Source organism: Pipistrellus hanaki (assembly GCF_964339955.1).
Source record: "Pipistrellus hanaki genome assembly, chromosome: 3".
In the NCBI taxonomy this organism is placed as follows: domain Eukaryota; kingdom Metazoa; phylum Chordata; class Mammalia; order Chiroptera; family Vespertilionidae; genus Pipistrellus; species Pipistrellus hanaki.
In genome coordinates this window covers 141,345,825-141,369,807 of record NC_140505.1, presented here as the reverse complement: position 1 = coordinate 141,369,807, position 23,983 = coordinate 141,345,825, and the positions used below count along the sequence as shown (strand labels likewise).

Sequence of the window (23,983 nt, the reverse complement as noted above, 5' to 3'; positions counted from 1 at the left end):
TCAACCAAGATGGCTGCAGCCACAGAGAGCTTACCCTCAAATTAAAACTAGGTGAGTGAATTTTTTCCTGTGCTTCAAAGAGTAAAAAATCAGTGGCTGCCTTCTTAGAATTCAGTAGAGGGGTTAGGGATGAGAGAGTTTACAATCAAATTCAAGGGTTAAATTTATATTCAAGTTGAAGAAGTTTGATAAGGTATATAATGATGTCTGTCTTCTATCCCTTTGAATTTTATTGCATATAATTTATGGTGGTCAAAAGAGGCAAATGAACCAAAACATTGATTTGGGAAACATTTTTTGTGTTTGTTTCTTTCTTTACTTCAGATCAGTGCAGTGCGTTTACCACGTGAACCCAGCAATCCAGAGAGGTTGAAAGGTTTTGGTTATGCTGAGTTCGAAGACCTGGATTCCTTGTTCTCTGCCCTGAGCCTCAATGAAGAGGTAATGAAAATAAGGGTGGAGCGTTTGAGGGGTGGGAGCTGACAAATCTGGTATTTATCAAACTGATATTTCTTTAAATTGGTTCAGTAACTGTTTCAAAGGTTCCCAGAATATCTAAGAAGGAAAGCATGGGTTATTTAACAGTGTAACACTTAAAAGTCACACAGCGATTCAGCAAGTTCAACAGGCGCCAATAATTCAGGGAGGTATTTAGGTGGAAAATTGTGGAAGAAATTCACCACACCAAGTCTTTAATAGAATCTCACATTCATTCATTCTTAGTTTTGCCTAAGCTCTGGTGTCTTCTCTTTTCCCGCCCCCTCTCCCCCCCAAAAGTATTCTGACCAAATCAAGCCAAGCAGAAAAATCCTATTAATCAGGTTAATATTAAAAGGTATTATCTCATTTCAAGGAAATAATCATGTTTTGTTATAATTTTTTTTTTTAATATATTTTGTTGATTTTGTATGGAGAGGAAGGGAGAGATAGAGAGTTAGAAACCTCAATGAAAGAGAGTCATCGATCAGCTGCCTCTTGCACCCCCCCTCTGGGGATATACCCGCAACCAGGGTACATGCCCTTGACCAGAATCGAACCCTGGACCCTTCAGTTCCCAAGCCAACGCTCTATCCATTGAGCCAAACCAGTCCCGGCATGTTTTGTTATAATTTTAAGAGGGTTCGGAAACATTTCTCATTCAAATGTCGTTTGTAATAAATACATGCTCTTAGGAACATTCAGTCCTGCTTTTTATCATTGACCATAGATGTTTTTCTATCTAGATACATTGGTAGTTCAGTAGGGAGAGGAGATTCAGCCAATAATACATGAGATCAAAATAGAAATTAAATCTAATTGTGATACAGTTATTACATGGTTGGTACTACATAGGCCAGGCAAGCAGGATACTAAAGCATTTATTTACCTTTTAGTAAAGCATGGGTTATTTAACAGTGTAACACTTAAATAACCCATGTAACTTCTTTTTTTTTTTTTTTTTTTTTTTACCTCTAGTGACTTTAGAAATCAAACTAATTACATCTGGGAAGAAAAAAATATTTTGATAATCTGAAGTAAATGCTAGTTAGAAATAAAAGTTCACTGATATAGTTAAACAGATGAAAAGCTGAAATTACTCCAAAATATTTCTTCTTTAGATCTTATTAATATTACTAATTTTTAACTTCTCAGTCTGGATTATAAGAGAGAATAGCATGGGAGAACAGGTGCTGGGTGGAAGGGGTCAATGGGGGAAAGAGAGGACATCTATAATAGAACAATAAAGATAAATTTTTTTAAAAGAATAGCATATAGTTATCTGAAGTTTGCTAGATTAAATGTTAAAATGTCCTCATGGTCCAAACTGTGGAGCTGCTGTGTATTTAGAGATTTTATTATAGTAGTATTTAATATAATTCTGGGTATTTTTAACAAATGCAATGTTATCCTTCTTCAATTATAGATTCTACTGTGAAATGAGGAAAAATCAGCAGTAGAATTAATTGGGTTCAAAGTATATAAATAATGATGTGGGCAAGGGAAATCAGGGGGTATGGTATCCTGGAAAAACTGATTTACCCAAAGGTAATATTAAGTGAAAGAATTTAAGATTATACAGAGACCATGCTTTAAGCAACTTTGTGATACATAGTAAGGGCTCTATAAATGCTTGAATGAATAACTACTCTAGACCCAAATGTGTGTTTTGTTTAGTTGCCTGGGAATTATTTTTAATTTATTGTACTTGGTATTAAATTGCCTTTGATAGTTGAAAAGTTAAATTAACTATTCTGTGAAATTTATCTTTATAAAAATAGTAAGTTAATGGGTCTGACATCATTTAAGCCCAACTTTAACTAAGGGATTATCTCAGTTTTCAAGTTTTTATAAAGGATTCTTTAGCCAACAAATTGGAGTGTTGGGTAGATTACAATGTTTTTCCTTTATCTTCCTTCCCCCAGTGCTTCTGCTTTGCCCAGATGTTCAAAGTCCCTCATGGGATTTGTGCATAATGGGGCAAAAGGTTGGTTAATATAGTCCTATGTTCTTAGTCTCTAGGTAACAGGAGAATTCGAGTGGACGTTGCTGATCAAGCCCAGGATAAAGGTAAGGAAACTGACCAGTTCTCTTGTTTGGTTATTGTCAAATTTTAATAGAGGTAGATAGTGGTAGCCCTACTTTAACCTAGAGCAGTACTTAACTAAGGATGATTTTTGCCCATAGGAAACATTTGTTGATGTTCAGAGACATTTTGGGTTGTCACAACTGGGGAGTACTACTAACATAATAGAATCCAGGATTAATCCAATAATGCATAGGACAGCCCCCCACAAGAAAGAATTATCCAGCTCAGAATGTTGGTAGTGTTGATTGAGAAGCCCTGATTGACATAAGTGAGTGTTAAATGTATAATTAGGTACCCAACGGCACATTGGACACAAGAAGGCCCTAATTTATTTATTTATATATATATATATCAGGAATCCTCCTAATACAGAAGTTGACAAATAAGCATTAAGCCAGTAGGAATAAATGTGAGGTAATATGTCACTCATTTGAACTGGAGAGTGCACTTGTAACTTCGTGACTGTGCTGTGGTATGAGCAAGAAATAAATTAAAGGTAGTTTTCTATGAATGCAATAAATATTGAGCAAATGTTTTTATGGACTTGTTTGTTGTTTTATTTTATATATCTATAGACAGGGATGATCGTTCTTTTGGCCGAGATAGAAATCGGGATTCTGACAAAACAGATACAGACTGGAGGGCCCGTCCTGCCACAGACAGCTTTGATGACTACCCACCTAGAAGAGGTGATGATAGTTTTGGAGACAGTAAGTTCATTTTTATCAAGTTCCTTCTTTCTGTGTTACTTTCTCTATTTTTTTTTTTTTTTTTAGAGACAGTTGTTATAGAGACCCAACAGATTCTACAAAGTAAAAAGTACTTGAATTAACAAGAGTCCAGCAAGATTGATGGGTATAGAGTAGTATTTAGTAGTCCTCACTTGATATCATTGGTAGGTTCTGCAACTTTTAAGTGAAATGGCATGTAATGAAACCAGTTTTACCACAGGCTAATTGATAGAAACAAGAGTTAAGTTCTACATTATTGGATAATTTCCTGTACAAACATTTCTTGCATTATTAGAAGCAGTCAAAATGTAAATTTGTAAAAATATCTTTTAAAATTACAAAATTCATTCACTTAGAAAATACTAAATGTCTGCCTTACATATGCCAGACACTGTTGTAAATTCAGGCTACAGCAGTAAACAAAACAGACAAAAATCCTATACTCATTGGACATTGTTTATACTAAGAAAGAGAAACAATCTATATAACAAAAGCCTAAGTTACCATTACGGCAGAGTGACCAGTTGCTATGATGAGCACTGACCACCAGGGAGCAGACGCTCAGTGCAGGATCTGCCCCCTGGTGGTCAGTGCACTCCCACAGGGGGCGTGTCGCTCAGCCAGAAGCTGGGCTCATGGCTGGCAAGCACAGCTGCAGTGGCAGGATCCTCTCCTGCCTCCACAGCAGCGCTAAGTAGTAGGGGTCCAGGCTAGTCTGGGACCCCTTTTTGCACCGGGCCTTTAGACTGCAACTAAAAGATAATTTAAAGGGGAATAAAGAGTGTCATGGAGTAGGAATTAGGATGAATTACAACTTTTACACATATCACCTAAGTGCAACAGAAGCTTTGTAAAATGTTTATGGAGAAAATTATGCAACTTTATTAAAATACATGCAGAAATACTCAACAATGTATTTTTTAAAGGGAAAGAATTTACTCCTCAGTAAAGAAGTTACTAACTTATTAGTTTGCTTCTATACTGTACTACTTTATAATATCCATGTAACAATGGGGATAAAATTCAAAACCTTGGGAGGGAGTGTAAAAATTTGAAAACAATATATATAGTGTTGGAGGAGAAACCAAGATGGCAGCATAGGTAAACACCAGAATTGCTGACTCACACAACAGTTTCAAAACTACAACTAAAAGACAAAACAGACATCCAGAAACAAGGAAGCTGGCTGAGTGGAAATTCTACAACTAGAAGGAAAGAGAAAAGCACGCTGAGACTCACAGGAGCTGCAGAAGGCAGAGATATGGTGGCACGCACACAGAGAGGGCTGACAATTGAATATATGCAGCTGTCTTTTTTAAGTGGGAGAGAGACAAAAGCTCCCTACTGTTCTGAACTCCAGTTCCAGGCAAGACTTTGGGGACCCAGACTCATTTGGGGAGAAACTGGACTGTCTGGCAGTGGGCAAAACTCAAGGGTGGCTTTCTCTCAGAGGTGCTTGCCGCGATTATCGTGGGACACAGAGACCCAGGGGTCTCTTAGGGCAAGGCTGATGGGAAGCAATTGCTGGTTGCTCTGCCCTGAGACTCCGCCCCATCCTATCTGAGCACAAAGGATTTTGCATATGAATGCCCTGGTCCTTTGAATTCTAAACTTACCTAATAGACTGCAGCTGAGTCAGTGAGACTCAGAACATCCAAAAGAAGGCCCAAGGCCCATAGCAGCTTACATTGCTTCACAGATGGGCCTCATCTGGGCACATCTCTCCATAGCTCCTGCTGGGTGCCAAAGGCTAAATTAGCGCCTCCTTGGAGACCCAAGAGCCAGTGTACCCTGGGGTCAGAGTGGGACCAGACAGATTATAACTTCTCAGACCCATAAGGGACATACTCAGGGTCAGACTCCCTGAGCACTGAAGCAAGTCTTATAAGGGTGTCTCCAGCCCAGAAGTTATCCCGTCATAGACACAGCTGATCATCACACCCAATTGTCCTGACTGTCAATTCCTGCCAGTGATACCAACAACAATCACGGCTTAACTACCACAAGACTCTGCACACAGCCCACAAAGGGGTGCACCAAGAGTGTCCCCTCAGGTAACTGGGGAGGCTGAGCCACTGGGCCCTATAGGATACCTAGCACATAAAGCAATTCTATCAACTCAGGAAAGCAGCCAAAATGCAGAGATAAAGGAACAGGTCAGAAATGGAGGAAAGCAAACGCCTGGATATAGAGTTCAAAACCACGGTGATAAGGTTTTTTAAGAATTTTCTAGAAAATGTTGATAAATTTTGCGATACCCTCAGGGATATGAAAAAGGACTAACTAGAAATTAAGCATACACTGACTAAAATAAAAAATAATATACAGAGATCCAACAGCAGACTAGAGGACTATAAGAATCCAGTCAAAGATTTGAAATACAAAGAAGCAAAAAGTACCCAACTGGAAAAGAAAAAGGAATCCAAAAATATGAAGATAGTGTAAGAAGCCTGGGCAACTTCAAGCGTACCAACACCCGAATTATGGGGGTGCCAGAAGAAGAGAGAGCAAGATACTGAAGAAATTAATATATGTAAAGATGTAATATGCAGATTAGCTAGGACATCTTAAGGCGTCACAACCACCTCAGGAGGAGCTGCGCGCACAGATGGGCGGGAGGGGACTGTATGCTGCCTCCAGCCCCAGTGGACACACGCTACGGGTGGGAGTGTGCTGTGAGAGCCTTGGTGCAGCTCAGAGCATGCCCATGATGGGTGGCAGTGGTGGCCAGAGCAAAGCAGCCCAGGTTCTGGTGGGTGGTGGTGGCAGGAGCGAAGCAGCCTGGGTCCTGGGTGCCTTAGGGAAGCCGGTGTTGGCAGCCAGGGGAAAGAAGTCCTATTCTTGCACGGATCTTTGTGCATTGGGCCTCTCGTAATGACAGAAAACTTCCCCACCTGATGAAAGAAATAGACTTACAAGTCCCGGATGACCAGAGAATCCCAAACAAAAGGTATTCAAGGAGGACCACACCAAGACACATCATAATTAAAGTGCCAAGAGCAAAAGACAAAGAGAGAATATTAAAAGCAGCAAGAGAAAAGCAGTTGGTTACCTGCAAGAGAGCATCCATATGATTATCAGATGATTTCTCAACAGAAACTATGCAAGCCAGATAAAGAGCTTCACATATAAGAAAAAGCTATAGGAGTTCACCACCATCAAACCAGTATTATATGAAATGCTGAGAGGTATTCTTAAAAAAGTAAAGATAAAAATTATGAACAACAAATACATATCTATCAGCAAGCGAACCTAAAAATAAATATCTGAGGAACAGAATAAACTGGTGAATATAATAGAATGGTAGTGGACTGGCAATTCTCGGGGGAAGGGTGTGGAGGGTGCAGGAAGAGACTCAACAAAAATCGCACACCTATGGATGAGGACAGTGAGGGGGTAAGGGCAGAGTGGGGTGGGAACCGGTGTAGGGGAACTGGGGAGGGGGGAACGATATAAAAATCTAGACGATAAAGATTAAAAAAAAATAAAAACATTAAAGATAAATTATATATTTATATTATAAATTATATATATGTAGCCATAACCGGTTTGGCTCAGAGTGTCAGCCTGTAGACTGAAGAGTCCCAGGTTCGATTCCTATTCAAGGGCATGTATCTTGGTTGCAGGCACATCCCCAGTGGAGGCTGTGCAGGAGGCAGCTGATTGATGTTTCTCATCGATGTTTCTGAGAATCCCTCTTTCTTCCTCTCTGTAAAAAAATATATATATATATGGTGTTAATAGATAAGTTGTAAAAATATTTGCATGGTGATGTAACCACCCTCATGATTGTGGATAGAGGGTAGAGGGAGTTCTTAAGCTACATCTATATTAAATCTCGAAACTTGTATATTTCCTGGCTGTCTTAGTAACAGTGTGCTGATGTGCTTCTTTTCTTCACTGTTGATCCCTGTTTTCTTAGTCAATACAAGTTTATAATTTTTTTAATATTATCTAAGTGAAATTGAGTATAGAGTTCACTACCTCCCCAGAAATTAAAAATTATTTAAAAATAAACACACACAGATTTTTTGTATGTTTGGTTTTTTAAATTCTATTTCACATGCTTTCCTGTATATAGTTACTAACATCAGCATGTCCTTCAATTTATTTTATTTATTTATTTATTTATATTTTATTGATTTTTTACAGAGAGGAAGGGAGAGAGATAGCTAGAAACGTCGATGAGAGAGAAACATCGACCAGCTGCCTCTTGCACACCCCCCACCGGGGATGTGCCCGCAACCAACATACATGCCCCTGACCGGAATCGAACCTGGGACCTTTCAGTCCGCAGACCGACGCTCTACCACTGAGCCAAACCGGTTTCGGCGTGTCCTTCAATTTATAAATTTAAACTATCATAGAATGTCTGTTCACATAGACAAAATGATGGCCTTTGCAAAATGAAATAATTGTTTATAAAAATGTAGTAACAAAATTAATACTCCTCTTTGGTCTTTATGCATCAATGATTAAACTCAAAGTATTGGTTCCTGTTTAGAAAATGAAATTTCTCTTATAAAAATCTGGCTTCCCAGCTTTATCAGCTGCCTCCTGCACACCCCCTATTGGGGATGTGCCCACAACCACAGTAATATGCCCTTCACTGGAATTGAACCTGGGACCCTTCAGTCTACAGACTGTCACTCTGTTCACTGAGCCAAACCGGTTAGGGCAGGGGTCTTCAAACTACGGCCCGCCAGGTTTTTTGGGCAGTGAGCGCAGCCGAGGTGTTACAGTAGGAATTAGTAGTTCATATAGTCCGGCCCTCCAGCTCACTGAGGGACCGTGATCTGGCCTCCACTTTAAAAAGTTTGAGGACCCCTGGGTTAGGGCATGAGTTCCCAGCTTTTGTCAGAAAATCGGAAGATCTAGCAAGTTTGCTGAAGTTAAATAGCCACTACTCCCTTTTACAATACTATTCACAGTTGCCTCCTGAGCTACATTTTTTTGTAAAAATTTCTGTCATTAACGTGTGTGTGTAAAATAAAAGTTTATAATTTTTTCAAATAATGTCATGAACACATTTAGTAATTACATTTACCAGTTTTGCTTTGTATGGATGCCCTCTAATTTACTTAATCTATGAGAGAACATTACGATGAACCTCCTTTTGTACTTGTGTCCAGTTATTAGCTCAGGAAAAATTCCTAGAAATATTGGCCCACAATACAGAATTTAATACATAGTTCTCAAACAACTTTGAGAGTAGTTGTACTATTTTAAAATCATTAACAGTGTAGGAATTGACTTTCTCTTCTAAACTTTGCCAACACAAGATGTCTCATTTATTTTCATGCTAAACTTAACTGATATCTGATTGGATCTTTGGCACCAAGGTTATAAGATTCCAACTATATTTTCTTCAAATGTTTTATACTTACACTAGAGGCCCAGTGCACTAAATTCATGCATGGGTGGGGTCCCTAGGCCTGCCAGTGATCAGGGCCTATCCAGCCATCTTGCCCAGTCCCAATAGGGGCCAGGCTGGACGGAGCCTGCCAGCCACTGGATATACAGAGGGGAAGGGCCTAAGCTGGCAATCGGACATCGCTCTCACAATTCGGGACACCTCGGGGGATATAGCAGTGCACCAAGCAGCAGGTGGTCAGGGAGAAGCCCAAATCAGGGCTGGGTACTACACCACACCACTCTTGCTCATCCTAACCTGCTGCCATGGAATCTGGAGAGGCTCCCTCCGTGGCAGCTGAGCTCAACAGTCATGAGCCAGCTTCTGGCTTAGCAGCACTCGCCCCTGTGGGTGCACACTGACCACCGGGGGCAGCTCTTACATTGAGAATCTGTCCCCTGGTGGTCAGTGCGCATCATAGCGATGGGTCATTCTGCCATAACAGTCACTTAGGCTTTTATTATATAGATGTTTTAATACCTAAATCTTTAATCCTGGGAAATTTATTGTGGAATGTATATTTTTCTCTCCCCTAACTTCCTCCTAAATTGTTAGTCCAGCAATGTGTATTGGATTGCTAGAGAAAAAATTTTGAAGTCAAATACCAAGAATACTTCAGTAAATACCAAATACTTCAATACATATTCTTCTATACAATGTGACTTATTTTTATAAAAATCAATACAGCAATGAATATGAACTCATGAAATCAAATACCTAATTGCCTCTCTTGTTTCTTTAGTGTCCAAAAATATGTTTTTTACTTGTCTCTTCTCCAGAGTATCGAGATCGAGATCGTTATGATTCAGACCGATATCGTGATGGGTATCGGGACAGTTATCGTGATGGCCCACGCCGGGATATGGATCGATATGGTGGCCGAGATCGCTATGATGACAGAGGCAGCAGAGACTATGATAGAGGTCATTATAAAACACCATTAAGTTAAATTGCTTTCTTTTAAAAACTTCTTTCTTCCCTCCAGTGTGATGATCACAATTTGGTGTATATTTATTTACAGGCTATGATTCCAGGATAGGCAGTGGCAGAAGAGCATTTGGTAGTGGGTACCGAAGGGATGATGACTACAGAGGAGGCGGGGACCGCTATGAGGACAGATATGAGAGACGTGATGATCGGTCATGGAGCTCTAGAGATGATTACTCTCGGGATGATTATAGGCGTGATGACAGAGGTAATCATTTTATTATGCTTGCTTAATGAGGCAGACCAATGAACAAACTGATGGGGAAATTCTCAGTTATGTTCAAACCCCTTAAGTGGACACAGATAAAATTTATATATTGTAAAGGTTGCAGCAGAGTGTAATGGAAAGAGCATTGGATATGGGTGACATAATGGAAATAAAAGTATTTCTAACTTCCTTTAGTATATAGATATTTGGGTCAAAAAGTATTGAGTAAACTAAGTTGGAAAGGAAAAAAAAAACTTTTTCCGACATCTTTATGATATGATCAAATTTTTTTTAATATATTTTTTTTTTTTTTTTTTTTTTTTTTTTTTTTACAGAGAGGAAAGGAGAGGGACAGAGAGTTAGAAACATCGATGAGAGAGAGTCATCAATTAGCTGCCTCCTACACACCCTCCACTAGGGATGTGCTCACAACCAACGTACATGCCCTTGGCCTGGAATCTCACCCGGCACCTTTCAGTCCACAGGCCAACGCTCTATCCACTGAGCCAAACCGGTTTCAGCGATATGATCACATTTAATAAGCTATACTTAAAGTGGGTGGTATTTAGTCCCAGCTTTCTAATGAAGGCAGTAATAAAGTCTCACAGCTAGTAATTGGCACTATGGGGTTCAAAACCAACTGTTATTGATTTCAATGCCATTACTAATTACCACAGTAAATTGATGATATTAATTAATGCTAAGATGTTAGTATACCTATTTTAAAATTATGCCCCTAATGTTATAACATTTCTATAAAAGTGTGTGTTCTAAATCTGACCTCTCAAAAAAGTATTACTAAATGGCCAACATTTGTGTTCTGACTTTAGTGATATCATTGAAAAATTAAGGTATCTGGCCCACAGTTTTTCTATTTTCAGACAACAATCCCAGCCTTTTTTTTTTTTACAGAGAGAGAGAGGGAGGGACAGAGAGTTAGGAACATCGATGAAAGAGAATCATCGACCAGTTGCCTCTTGCACACTCCCCACCAGGGATGTGCCCACAACCAAGGTACATGCCCTTGACCAGAATCAACCCAGGACCTTTTAGTCCCCAGGCCGACACTCTATCCACTGAGCCAAACCAGTCTCAGCCAACCCCAGCCTTTTAACAACCTTTTATCAGCCCTGACTTGGTGCCAAGTGCTTTATGTATATCATCACCTATAGTCCCCCAATTAAGGAAGGTAGACCTAGACAACTATCAAAACACAGTGGGGTGACAGAAGTCATAAGAGCCATATTGAAAGTCCAGCACAGTAGTCTTTCCTCCCTCAAAAACACAAAGCAAAAATAGCGTTTCCAGTTTTTTTCTACAAGTTATTTAATTCTTAAAAGCAATGCTGTTATCTGTTTCCATTCAAGGAATGTATAAATATAGAGGCCCGTTGCAGGAAGATTCCTGCAAGAATAGGGCTTCCTGGGTGGGGCCCAAGCAAAGCAGAGAAAGGAGCGATGCCCACCAAGGCAAGCTTCACTCCTGTCTCTGCTGCCTCCCTCCCTTCTCCATCGCTCTGCTCCCTTGGCTTCCTTCTTGCTCAGTGCCTGTATGCAAGTTGGGGACAGTGAAATAAGAAAGGGCTAGGGAGCCGGCACCGGTTTGGCTCAGTGGTAGAGCGTCGGTCTGCGGACTGAAAGGTCCCGGGTTCGATTCCAGTCAAGGGCATGTACCTTGGTTGCGTGCACATTCCCGGTAGGGGGTGTGCAAGAGGCAACTGGTCGATGTTTCTCTCTCATCGACGTTTTCTAGCTCTCTATCTCTCTCCCTTCCTCTCTGTAAAAAATCAATAAAATATATTTGAAAAAAAAGAAAAAAGAAAAAGGGCTAGGGAGTTCTAGCTGGTTTGTCTCAGTGTTTAGAGCATCTGCCTGTGGACCTAAAGGTCCCAAGTTCGATTACAGTTCAGGGCACATGCCTGGATTGTGGGCTTGATTCCCAGTAGGGGCCGTGCAGGAGGCAGCCAGCAATCAATGATTCTCTCCTATCACTGATGTTTCTATCCCTCCCCCTTCCTCTCTGAAATAAATATATATTGTTTTAAATTTAAGGGCGGGGAGGTGGGGAGAAGGGCCTGGGGAAATGAGCCTGGGCTGAGCTGCTTTGGCTCACTAGGAGCGGTCCTTGGGGACAGGTTCATGGGGTTTGCCCAGGATGAGCTTCAGTGCTCGTTGCTCCTGGTTGAGTTTCAGAGGTTCACACCCGGGGGAGACTTGGAGAGGGGAAGGGCACGGGCTTGCTCCTGGGAGGGAGAATGCACATAGGCTTTCTTCTGTATTTTTTTCTGTGTGAAATATTTAGAATAAACACCAAATTTGAGAAACATGGTTTCCTTGAAACACTCAAATTTATCTTTTGAGAAATGTTGGTAACTTGAATCAGAGTCCTGTAGAGCTCATTCAGAAGTTCAGTGTTGCATGCTTTGCCCTATGAATCACTGTCAAATATATATTATGCGCAGAGCAAGAGTATAGGACTAGATAGAGCCCTGTCATACAAGCTCTTAACCTACTGAAGTAATTCATCTTCCGCAGACCACATTTTTGAACAAGATATTTTCATGTAGTAGTCTATTGTAGTTGAAAATTTCTTCCCAGGTAGTAATAATAATAATCATGATAAAGGATTGGTTATTTTGTGTAAATTTTTACTATTTTTAGTCTTTCTCTTAGTCTAGTAGTACATCATGGATGTAGTAATGAAAAGATTGATTGGGCTTGATTATTCAAACCACCCATTTTCTAATCTCCTTTCTTAACCTCTGCTGCATTGGCTAGGCCACTAATCTGAATTCCATGTAAAAGCTTTGTCTGGGAATCTGGCTTCCAGCCATCAGCTTCTGTTTTGAAAACCTATTACTTAGCCAAAACCAGTTTGGCTCAATGGATAGAGCGTCGGCTTGGGGCCTGAAGGGACCCGGGTTCAATTCCTGTCAAGGGCATGTACCTTGGTTGCGGGCATATCCCCAGTAGGGGGTGTGCAAGAGGCAGCTGATCGATGACTCTCTCTCATCGATGTTTCTAACTCTCTATCTCTCTCCCTTCCTGTCTGTACAAAATCAATAAAATAAATATATATATATATTTTTTTTTTTAATCAAGAAAGAAAACCTATTACTTAGAGTTTTATTTTATGTAGGTCCCCTCCAAAGACCCAAACTGAATCTAAAGCCTCGGAGCGCTCCTAAGGAAGAAGATTCCTCTGCCAGCACCTCCCAGTCCAGTCGAGCAGCCTCCATCTTTGGAGGGGCAAAACCTGTTGACACAGCTGCTAGAGAACGAGAAGTAGAGGAGCGGCTACAGAAGGAACAAGAGAAATTGCAGCGTCAGCTGGATGAGCCAAAACTAGAACGGCGGCCTCGAGAGAGGTGAGGTTATTGTCAATATGAATTTCCCATCTCTGAATCCAGTGGTTCTTAGTAGGGACATTATATCCCCAGGGGGTACTTGGGAAATCTGTGTGGGTGTTACTGGTTGTCATTTATCAGTATTTAGTGTACATGGGCTGGGGCTGTCAGGTGGTCTGCAGGACATGGACGGTTTAACCCTGTGAAGAGTCATTGTCTATCCTTCACACTTTTCAAAAGGCCTGCTCAGTTTAATCTGCAATGGATATAAATTGGTGGTACTTTAATACAGGAGTCCACAAATTATGATCTGGGCATGTGTTTATAAGTAAAGTTTATCTGGGCCCTTAAGAAAAATTTGCAAGCCCTGCTTTAGTATATAAAGTAAAATCCCACCATGGTGAGTGGGCAGATTTACCTCTTTCAATTTACTAGAGATAAAGTAGAGAGATGTTTACGATTTTTCTTTTTCTTTTTTTTTTTTCCAGATTTTGTTTTCTTTATATTTTTCTTTTTTTACTTGTGTGTATGTTGGTTACACTATCTAAGTGTTAAGATACTAAAGGAGTCATTACAGGTGTCATTGGCTCTAATAGGGTAGAAACCATCTACAGCAATGTTCTGGACAACTGGGCCTAGTTTTTGTTTTGTTTTTAAATATATTTCATTGATTTTTTTACAGAGAGGAAGAGAGAGAGATAGAGCGCTAGAAACGTTGATGAGAAACACCGACCAGCTGCCTCTTGCACACCCCCTACCGGGGATGTGCCTGCAACCAACATACATGCCCCTGACCGGAATCGAACCTGGGACCTTTCAGTCCACAGACCGACGCTCTACCACTGAGCCAAACCAGTTTCAGCAACTGGGCCTAGTTTTAAATGACTTGCAGAATTGTATTTTCAGTAAGGGAGGGCAGTGTTGTAGATTATATAGGAAAATGTTCGTAATCCTAGCCAATGCAAAAAGTGATCCTACTTGGGGGGTCAGCATGAGTTCAAGGTGGCCTTCACTGAGCTAGACGTACATATTTTGTTAAATCTCTTATACAGGCACCCAAGCTGGCGAAGTGAAGAAACTCAGGAACGGGAACGGTCAAGGACAGGAAGTGAGTCATCACAGTCTGGGACCTCAGCCACGTCTGGCAGAAGTAAGTCAGACCAGGGTGGGTATCATATTGTTGCCATTTTCCATAACCTATTCATACTCAAATTATGCAGAGACTTTGGGGTGTTGAATTCAATTTTGGACTCTTTATTTGGATTAGTTCAGATTGGTATTAGTTTTACACCTCCTGCTCTGAAAAATCTGAGAAATGGGCACCAGAGGTAGGCTTAAATGATCTGTTTAATAATTTTCTAAAGCCCTAGCTGGTTTGGTTCAATGGATAGAGAGTCAGCCTGCGGACTGAAGGATCCCAGGTTTGATTCCTGTCAAGAAGAGCACTTGCCTGGGTTGCGGGCTCGATCCCCAGTAGGGGGCGTGCAGGAGGCAGCCAATCAATAATTCTATTACATTTTGTCTTTTCATTTTATGTATTGACATCTGAGTTTTGTTTATTCAGAGCAGCCAGTGTTTCAAGTGATGATATTCTGCTCTTGATTCTTTCTTCCTCCCTTGAATTACTGCTTGGTCATAAGCATGGCTAGTGCTTTGGAAACTGAATTGTTCAGTTACAACACCTCTCTCTTCCCTTAATGTGAGCCAGTGTTTTGTTTTGTTTTATTGGGGTGGGGTTGGTCTTTTGTTTTTTGGTGTTTTTTATTTTAAGGCTTCTCCTTCCACCGCTAAATTGATTTGTACTTGAGCATTTCAAAACATGGCTCAAGGCTGGGGTGATTTGGAAATAGTTGTCCACATGCTGTAGCAGTTTCCTGGTAATAAATTATTCATGCTGGTGTAGATTCTTAGTAACAGGATATAATGCCTCTTTGTACCCAGGTAGGAATATGATGGTTGGGTTTATATCCCTACTTCTGAAGAGCTTGCACTCAAAGAGTAAAAAGAATCTGATAAAATAAGCTCCTAGTTTTGAGGAGACATTTGGTGCTTTAAAAAAAAAAAAAGATACACGAGCCTTGCCAGCATGGCTCAGTGGTTGAGCATTGACCTGTGAACCAGGAGATTACCAGTCAGATCACATGCCCAGTTGTGGGCTCAATCTCTGAGGTGGGGGGACAAAGGGGGAGGTAGGGAGTAGTGTGTTATACTTTTCATAAATGTATAAATCTGATTGTATCATGTTTACTTATATATTTGTGTATGTTGAGCCTGTAAATTGATCGGTGGTTTCTGGGTTTTGCAGATTTAACATAGGACCCCTTTATTATTTTTTCTTATTTGTATAAAGTATTACATGTCTCCTCTCCCCTCCCCATCATAACCCTCCCACTCCCAGGGGCAAGCCCCCACCGCCCCAGTGTCTGTGTCCATTGATCATGCTATTATGCATACATACAAGTCTTTTGATCTCTAATCTCCCCCGGTCTTCTCCCTGAGGTTGGACTGTCTGCTCAGTGCTACCTTGTGTCTGGATCCATTTTTGTTCATCAGTTTATGTTGATCATTATATCCAACATATGAGTGAGATTTTTTTTTTTTTTTAATTGATTTCAGAGGAAAGGGGGGAGAGAGAAACATCAGTGATGCGGATCATTGATCAGCTGCCTTCTGTATGCCCCACACTGGGATTGAGCCCACAACCCAGGCAAGTGCCCTTGTCTGGAATCAAACTCGGAACCCTTCAGTCCACAGGTTGACGTTTTATCCACTGAGCCAAACGGCTAGGGCCATAGGTCCCCTTCACACACACACATACACACACACACACACACACGTGTGTATGTGTGTGTGTGATAATATCATTCTCCAAGTATGACCATTTTAACATTCGGACTAGAAAAGCTATCATCCTAAAGGTCAGGGGCTATCCTTGGAGAGTCATTTTTCCAGTTTCTCTTGCACTAGTGAAACATTTTCTCATATTTTGGGAGCCAAGTTAGAGTCTGTATTTAAGGAAAATGATAGCAGTAAATATGGATGTAGACCATTTCCCACACAATAAGCCTATTTTTGATCATTTGACCCTCTCCCACTCTGACTTCACAGATTCACGAAGGAGAGAGAGTGAGAAGTCTCTAGAAAATGAAACATTCAATAAGGAGGAAGACTGTCACTCTCCAACTTCTAAGCCTCCCAAACCTGAACAGCCTCTAAAGGTAATGCCAGCCCCTCCACCAAAGGAGAATGCTTGGGTGAAGCGAAGTTCTAACCCTCCTGCTCGATCTCAGAGCTCAGACACAGAGCAGCAATCCCCTACAAGGTGAGTCAGCTTGGAAACAGCAGTCGGTTAGCTGTAGAATCTTTTTTTTTTTTTCCTATCCTCACCAGAGGATATACTTTTTTTTTTTCTTTTCTTTTCTTTTTTTCTTGAGAGAGGGGAGAGAGAGAAACACTGGGGTTGCCTCCTGCACAGCAGGCCCTACCTGGGCTAGGGATGGAGCCTGCACCAAAGTATGTGCCTTTGGTCTGCGGGCTGACGCTCTTAACATTTGAGCAAGACCAACCAGGGCACCTGTAGACACTTAAATGTTGTGATGTTATGATAGAAAGTGCCCTGTGGGAGGTTGGCCTTAGATAGCACCTAACCTATCTACTCTGTTAGTTCAGATTCAGTGGTATACTGGAGCTGGCTCCTGAGCACCAATTGTTCCATTTTCTAGGGTTTTTATAGCCTCAAAATCTGTAAATACTAGACTTAGAACCCATAGTAGCCACATGTTGGCAATGGGAGGATCACTTCCATAAGTCTTGGGATCCTCATTTGTAAAACAGAATAATATTAGCCTTGCGTGATTGTGATGATTCTAAAGGACATGGCACTTAAAGTGTTCAAATAACTGCTTTTGTTGTTGCTGTCTTTCCTGTATTTTAACGCATCACAGCATTATGTATTTTTGGTTCTTCATATAGCTTAGAGGATGATAAGTTTCCTATCTCTTCTTTAAGACAACTGTTGATGTGATTACATGTTTTTCTTTTAGTGGTGGGGGGAAAGTGGTTCCAGCTCAACCATCTGAGGAAGGACCAGCAAGGAAAGGTAAGATCAAAAGGAGAACGGGATTTTTCAGCTAGAGACCTAAATTAAAAGGCTTATAAAGTCATGAAATACTGGACTTCAGTGTATTTTGCACCAGGTTTTGTGTTAAGATTCTTAGATTATCTGTCTTTTCTTGCCATTAGAGGGCAGGAGTGGTCTCTCTTGAGAAAGCATGGAACCCTGCCCTTTCCTGGTAGAACAGGGGGCGGGGGAATCGGAAGGAAAATAACATGCTCAGTACAGATTAGAAATGTCACCATCTGCGAGGCCAAGGTCACTCACAATACAGCGTCATAGCCTTATTGCCGGTTGGCTTTTCATAATGGTGTAATCCTACAGTGGAACTTTTTAGTGGATCTCGTTGGGGGAGGGGTGTGTGTGATATATATAGAGTACGTGGGAAGAAGGGCTTAGGAAGGAAGTCGGGTTGGGGTGAGGTTTAATTTCCCTGGGTACATGATGAGCACATTTTTCTCCAACCCTTAGGAAACCTAGGAGAGGGAGAGTAGTTATTTACGTGCCTTCCATTTGTTTTTGCATTTCCACTCAAGCAGATGAAAATAAAGTCGATGGGGTGAGTGTCCCAAAAGGCCAAAACGGGAGCTCCAACCGTGGTCCAGGAGATGGAGGGAACAAAGACCATTGGAAGGAGTCGGAGAGGTACGTGTATTCCCTTTCCTGTTGTTCGTAACTGTGTAATCACTAAAAAAAGTTGTTATTCTGAGAATCTAGAAATAACAGTGTCTAGGTATCAAGAACTGTTGACTGGAGGTGCCTCTTGAATGCCTCAGAACTGCTTACAGGTTTTGAGAGAGTCCTCTCCTAAAGATGTGGTCTTATGTTCATCTCTGCAGGAAAGATGGCAAAAAGGATCAAGACTCCCGATCTGCACCTGAGCCAAAGAAACCTGAAGAAAGTCCAGCCTCTGTAAGTGTCAAAGGCTTGCCCAACTCTACTCCCCTTAGCTTTTCCCTTTAAACCCCACTTACATTAGGCTGCAAACAGTGGTTGGAAATAAGGCACTGCTGCTCATTGGAACTAATGAAAGTTTAGCATTTTTCTCTGTTCTACCTTTCACTGCCCTCATCCCTTTTTCAAGATGAAGGGTGGTGTGTGACTTGGATGAGAACACGCGTGCATGCCTTTGACAGCTCTCCCTAACTGTGGAAATGCTTCAGTAAAAGCTAATGAGCAAGCAGGTGGTTGAGATCTGGTCTAAAGTATCAGAATCCAGTTTCTTGGAATTGTTTTTAAATATTTTTTTAATGGTTTCAGAGAGAGCATGGTGGGGGGGGGGGAGAAACATCAATGATGAGGGAGAATCATTGATTGGCTGCCTCCTGCCTATCTACATCCTGGGTTTGTACCCTGTTTGGGAATCAAACCTTGACCTCCTGGTTCTTAGGTTGATTCTCAACCACTGAGCAACACTGGCTGGGCTGTTTCTTGGATTTTTTTTTAATATATTTTATTGATTTTGTACAGAGAGGAAGGAAGAGAGATAGTTAGAAACATCGATGAGAGAGAGTCATCGATCAACTGCCTCTTGCACACCCCCTACTGGGGATATGCCCGCAACCAAGGCACATGCCCTTGACCGGAATCGAACCCGGGACCCTTTGGTTCCCAAGCCAACGCTCTATCCATTGAGCCAAACCGGTCTCGGCTGTTTCTTGGATTTTGACATGAGGATTTAACGCCTTGGTCACTTTATCACTCTTCTCTGTTACAGAAGTTCAGTTCTGCAAGCAAGTATGCTGCTCTCTCTGTGGATGGTGAAGATGAAAACGAGGGAGAAGATTACACCGACTAGACCTCTACATCCTGTTTTCTCCGAGTCTCTCTCTACCCTGGAACGTTCAAGAGCAAACCAAACCTCTAGCCAGACAAGACAAAATAAAACTCACATCTCCTGGAGACTTCTTAACTTTTTTTAAAAAAGCGAAATGAAATGAAATTTTTTTGCATGCTGCTGCAGCCTTTAAAGTATTGAACTAACTGGAGAATCGTCAATATAGCCAGAAAGACAGGCATATTTTAATGGGAAAGTTGTGCACTTTTATGACACATGCAGTCCCCATGTGATCAGTGCCTGGGGGCCTCCATTTAGGAAAATGGCAGTGACAGTGATGCAATGTCTGGAGTCCAGTAGGGCAGTAGGACAGGTATGAGGAAGAGGATAAGATTTGTACCTTTAATTCTTACATCCTAATGTGGCATTTATGAATTCTCAAATATCTGAATAAATTCCCCATTCTTGGAAAGGTAGGTTTAGTCTCTGAAGTTTTAGTCTCCAGGAGGCTGCCAGCCCCTCTTATTTAATTCTGAGTTCCCGGGGCCAGCCTAGGGGGAATGCCTTCATTTTTACCCCCCAGGGGGGTAGCTGGGAGTGAGTCTACAAGCCTCTAAAGGATAGGACTGCTCGGTGACCAAAATAACTGGGAAAATCGTGGTTTGAAAAGAAGCTTTGGGGAGGTGATGAATTATTTTGAACCAGAAATAGGGGAAAATGATATGACCTCCAATAAACACATGAATGGTTACTTCCTGGAGCAGGAAGCACTTAGCGGTGTGGGAATTCCCAAGTTTCTTAAGTGTCCTGGTTTTGCCCTTTCTTCAACACTATCCTTTCTCAAAGTTCAAATACCCACATTCTGTTGAAATCTTGAAGCTTTTAAATTTAGACTTTTGTCTTGTGTTCCTCATGCTACTCTTTCCTATACCTCCCAAAAAGCAGCTTCTGTGGAAGCCACAGACCCAGTGCCCCAGCCAATCTGGATCAGCCCCTGGGAGCTGTCAAATGAGGAATCACTGCTCTTCTCACGTAAATCCTGGCTCCTTTGCCTTTTGACTCTCCTGTTCAGTCCTGGCCCCTTTCACACCTCAGAAAACTAGAATGGTCTTAGGTGGTGAGGGGGGGGGATAAATAGGGACAGTTAAATGGGGAGCCTTTCTTATGACCTTGATTGGGGTTTTTGTTCAAGGTTTTTAATTTTGGGGGGTGGGGTTATTTTTTTTTTCCCCCTACAAGTTTCCTTTTCTCCACTGAAATCCCACACCAATGTTTGGATTTATAATGTGGCCTAGATCAGTGTGATGTTTTGTTTTGTTTTTAGCTTCCCTTGAAAATAAATGATAATGGAGAGAACTCTTTAATGAGGTCCTGGTTTCCCTTGCAACACAGTAACTTAACTTGCCTGCTTCCATGTGTTCCTGTGTGCTGTCAGCTCAGTAGGTGGAATCCCTATGGGCAATATTGGTATCTAACACAGAAATGAGAGCTTGGTCTCTTGTTTGCAGCCCTCCTCCCATCAGTCCTGGGTTAGCCTGTCCAGCTATGCGGGGTGTTGGTGTATGAGTGCTGCAGCACTTGGCATAATGAATCATTTACCCAGTGGACATTAAAAAAACTACAAGTGAAGTAACTAATTGGCTTGGATGGCCAGGAAAGGGTTTTTTAACCATTTGCTGTAGATGATGAAAAGATAGGGTTTGCCCTCTTCAAGTCTACTCCTTCCAAATAGTTGTGTCCAAAAAAGCGGTTCTTCCCCACTCCCCTACCATGTCCCCCATTAAAACAAACAGGGATTTATGTCCTACTCAATACATGTAAAATTTGTACAAAAATATCTTCTATGAAAATGATTTGTAATCTGTAGACTTACTACCTGGGAGATGTCTTGAGATGTGAATCCCATCCTTTGGGTTGTGGGTTTTTTTTGTTTTCTCCAAATAAATCTGATCTTTAAAGTTCATTTTAATGCTGAAATTCTTTAACGATGCCCTCCATGGTCCCAAGTCCTTTTTGTGGGCTCCCCACGGACAGTGCTACCCTCCCTGCCTTCCCATCTCCGTACCATTTTGTGCAAGTACGGGGGGGGGGGGGGGGGGGGGAGGGGGGGGGCGGGTTTACAAGGGGAACTGATCTCGTCATTGAAGCCCAAGAACAAAATTCACATCAACTGCCCTCCAGCATTTTTGTCTGGTGTTAACTTTATATATATATTGATTTTTTACAGAGAGGGAGAGAGATAGCCAGAAACATCGATGAGCGAGTTATTGATCAGCTGCCTCTTGCACACTCCCTTACTGGGGATATGCCTGCAACCAAAGCACATGACCTTGACCAGAATCGAACCCAGGACCCTTCAGTCTGCAGGCTGACGCTCCATCCACTGAGCCAAACCGGTTTCGGCTGGTGTTAACTTTTCTTATCACTTGAGCATATCTGCATTCCGTTTCTTATGCTGTTTGTTTACTAAGATGAAGTGGGACCTCCGGATAAAGCCTCATGTCCTTGAGGCAATGCCGCCTCCATAAGCCTCGCCCTTGCAGCCTCTTTTCCTGGGTTGAACTGCACAGGCAAAGTCTAGGTTATCACTTTTTTTTTAAGATTCCTTAATTGGTTAGAAACATTGATATGAGAGTGATATTGGCTGCCTCCTATACACCCTCAACTAGGAATTAAGTCTGAAACCCGGGCATGTGCCCTGACCTGGAATTGAACCAGTGTCCTGATGCATGGGACCAAAGCTGAACCAACTGAGCCACACTGGCCAGGGCTAGGTTACCACTTTTAATCATGGCTCCGACTTAGTGGGAATTTTCCAAACGGGGACAAACTGTTCATTGTTGCAAGGGCAGGAAAGAGGTTAGGAGAGCGGCAGAGAATCCTTAAGGTCACAAGGGGGTGGAGCACAGAAAGCCCAGGAAACCTCAATTTGGGGACTAGGAGCCTAGGGGCAAGTGAAGGGAGTTGGGAGTTACATAAGTGGCTTTCCCCTGGGCCAACTGCAGCAACTGGTCTGGTTTCTTGCTGGTACATTGATCTCTTCTAAGTTGAGGGATAAGAAAGAGGCTCCCTGTACAGCCTGCCCATGTGGGTTTAGGAAGGGAAAAGGGCCTGCCCAGGCTGCCTGAGGACCTACCTGGCAGTGCTTACTGAACTGCCTCTTCACAGGCCGCCTCACTCTCCAAGCCTTCATTCGAGCCACTCCCCTCGCTGCAATACTGAGGTCTGGTGAATGGTGATGGGGAGGAGGGAATGAAAGTGGGACAGGCTAACATGAAGGAGGTTCATGTTGGTTGAGCAAAGAAGGGGCAGGGAGGAAGGAGCTCCCTCTCCCATGTCCCAAGAGGGAAAGGCAGGCACTGGTCTGCCCCCACCGCTCAGTCCTGCAGCAGAAATGCACCTCAGGCCTGGCCAGCCTTTGCTGCAAATCCTAAGCAACCAGAGGGTGTAGGTATGACATCCTACTTTATAAGGATCCCGTTTAGGTTGGTTGGGTCCCATGTGTACAATGGGCCATGTAGCCTACTTTCTCCTAAACAGAATCAAGCACGAGGCTCTGGATCCCAGTTAGTGCTGAGGGCATTACCTCAAGTGCTAAGTGAGCTCACAGCATCTGGTTTCACAGGAAGTGGGAGAGCTACACATCTGCTCCTGGGAAGCATTATTTCTCAAATAAAACTTGTTTCTCGGCAACCATAGTAGCCCCCAGGGCCACAAGTGAAGGGGGGACTCGCCTCCCCTCCCCCTCCCACCTCACCAGAGAGAAGGGGTTTGGAAGAAGCAAGCTGTGCTGCTCCCCGCCCAACTGCAGCAGCCTCCGGGTTGGACAATACAAGCTCTGTCCTCGGCCAGGAGATCCGCCTCTGGGTCAGCTCTGCTCTTCCCCCCACTCTTCCTGGTTCCCAGCGCCCAGCCCTCCACAAGTTCCCCTGACCAAGAGCTCTTCCAACCCTCAGTGCCCTCCTCCTAGAATCCCCACCCCAAGGATCTCCACACACTGGGTCACAGGCATGGGATGGCCCCAGACCCTGGAAGCGGAGGTTCAGCCTTCGGTGCCAAGATGGGCTGCTCTCTGCATAATCAAGGTAAGAAAACCTGCTTGGAGGGAGGTGGGTGAGGTGTTGCTAAAATTGTTTCACTTTACTAACATCATCCTGGCTTCCTCCTCCCTTTCCCCGTCCTGCAGCTCTTGGTCTGCCTGGCTGGCCCTATGTGAAAATAATTTTTCACTCAGCCTCTCATCAGCTTCCTTTTGGCAGCCTCCTTCCCCCACAGTGAGAGCGAGCATCGAGTCTGAGCTGGTAGTTCAGCTACCCACTTTATGATCCTCCCCAGTTCCTTGGAGGACAGCAACACCAGCTTGAGTGAAAGGCTCTAGCCCACCCACCACTCTGAGATTCAATCAAGTGCCTCTTGGCTGAATCCCATCTCACCTTTAGATACCTTTAGAGGTTAGAACCTACCCTCTTAACATGTATCAGAGGGCCAACCAAAGACTCTGGAAAAGGCAAGATATTTAAAGAACTAGCATATGCTCCAAAGAATTGAACCAATTTTCACGTCGCATGTTTCTCAATGACATAATCAAATCTTGCCAAAATACAGTGACCTTCAGCCCTACCCGCCTCCAGTAGCCTCTGATCCCTGTTGCTCTCCTAACTCCTGTCTCTCCTCCCAATCTCTTCCCTCCCCAGCTCCATTCCAACCCCCCAGCCCCTCCCTCCAGACCCCAGTGACTGCTCTAACCTCTGGACTGCCTGTTGGACACCAACTCAGCCAAGAGCAGTAAGATCATGGCTCCCTAGTCCCAGCAACACCCACCCCTCCCAATGCCAGTCTCT

General features: G+C 42.6%; 1 protein-coding gene across 4 annotated transcripts in view; it reads left to right on the top strand.

Annotated features, from left to right (window-relative positions):
* Window positions 1–21,105, top strand: part of EIF4B (eukaryotic translation initiation factor 4B) — a 35,361-nt gene extending 14,256 nt beyond the window's left edge. The window contains exons 4-15 of one of the 4 annotated variants that reach the window (XM_084877308.1): window positions 325–441; window positions 2,493–2,547; window positions 3,142–3,276; window positions 9,490–9,633; window positions 9,732–9,905; window positions 13,044–13,272; window positions 14,304–14,416; window positions 16,360–16,573; window positions 17,295–17,350; window positions 17,905–18,010; window positions 18,205–18,277; window positions 19,083–21,105. In XM_084877308.1, coding sequence (XP_084733434.1) covers window positions 325–441; window positions 2,493–2,547; window positions 3,142–3,276; window positions 9,490–9,633; window positions 9,732–9,905; window positions 13,044–13,272; window positions 14,304–14,416; window positions 16,360–16,573; window positions 17,295–17,350; window positions 17,905–18,010; window positions 18,205–18,277; window positions 19,083–19,163 — 1,497 coding nt within the window. In that variant the 3' untranslated portion in view covers window positions 19,164–21,105. Of the gene's footprint in view, window positions 1–324; window positions 442–2,492; window positions 2,548–3,141; window positions 3,277–9,489; window positions 9,634–9,731; window positions 9,906–13,043; window positions 13,273–14,303; window positions 14,417–16,359; window positions 16,574–17,294; window positions 17,351–17,901; window positions 18,011–18,204; window positions 18,278–19,082 lie in introns of all 4 variants that reach the window. The other 3 variants (XM_084877310.1, XM_084877307.1, XM_084877309.1) reach the window with 3 other exon arrangements.
* Window positions 21,106–23,983: the final 2,878 nt, after the last annotated feature.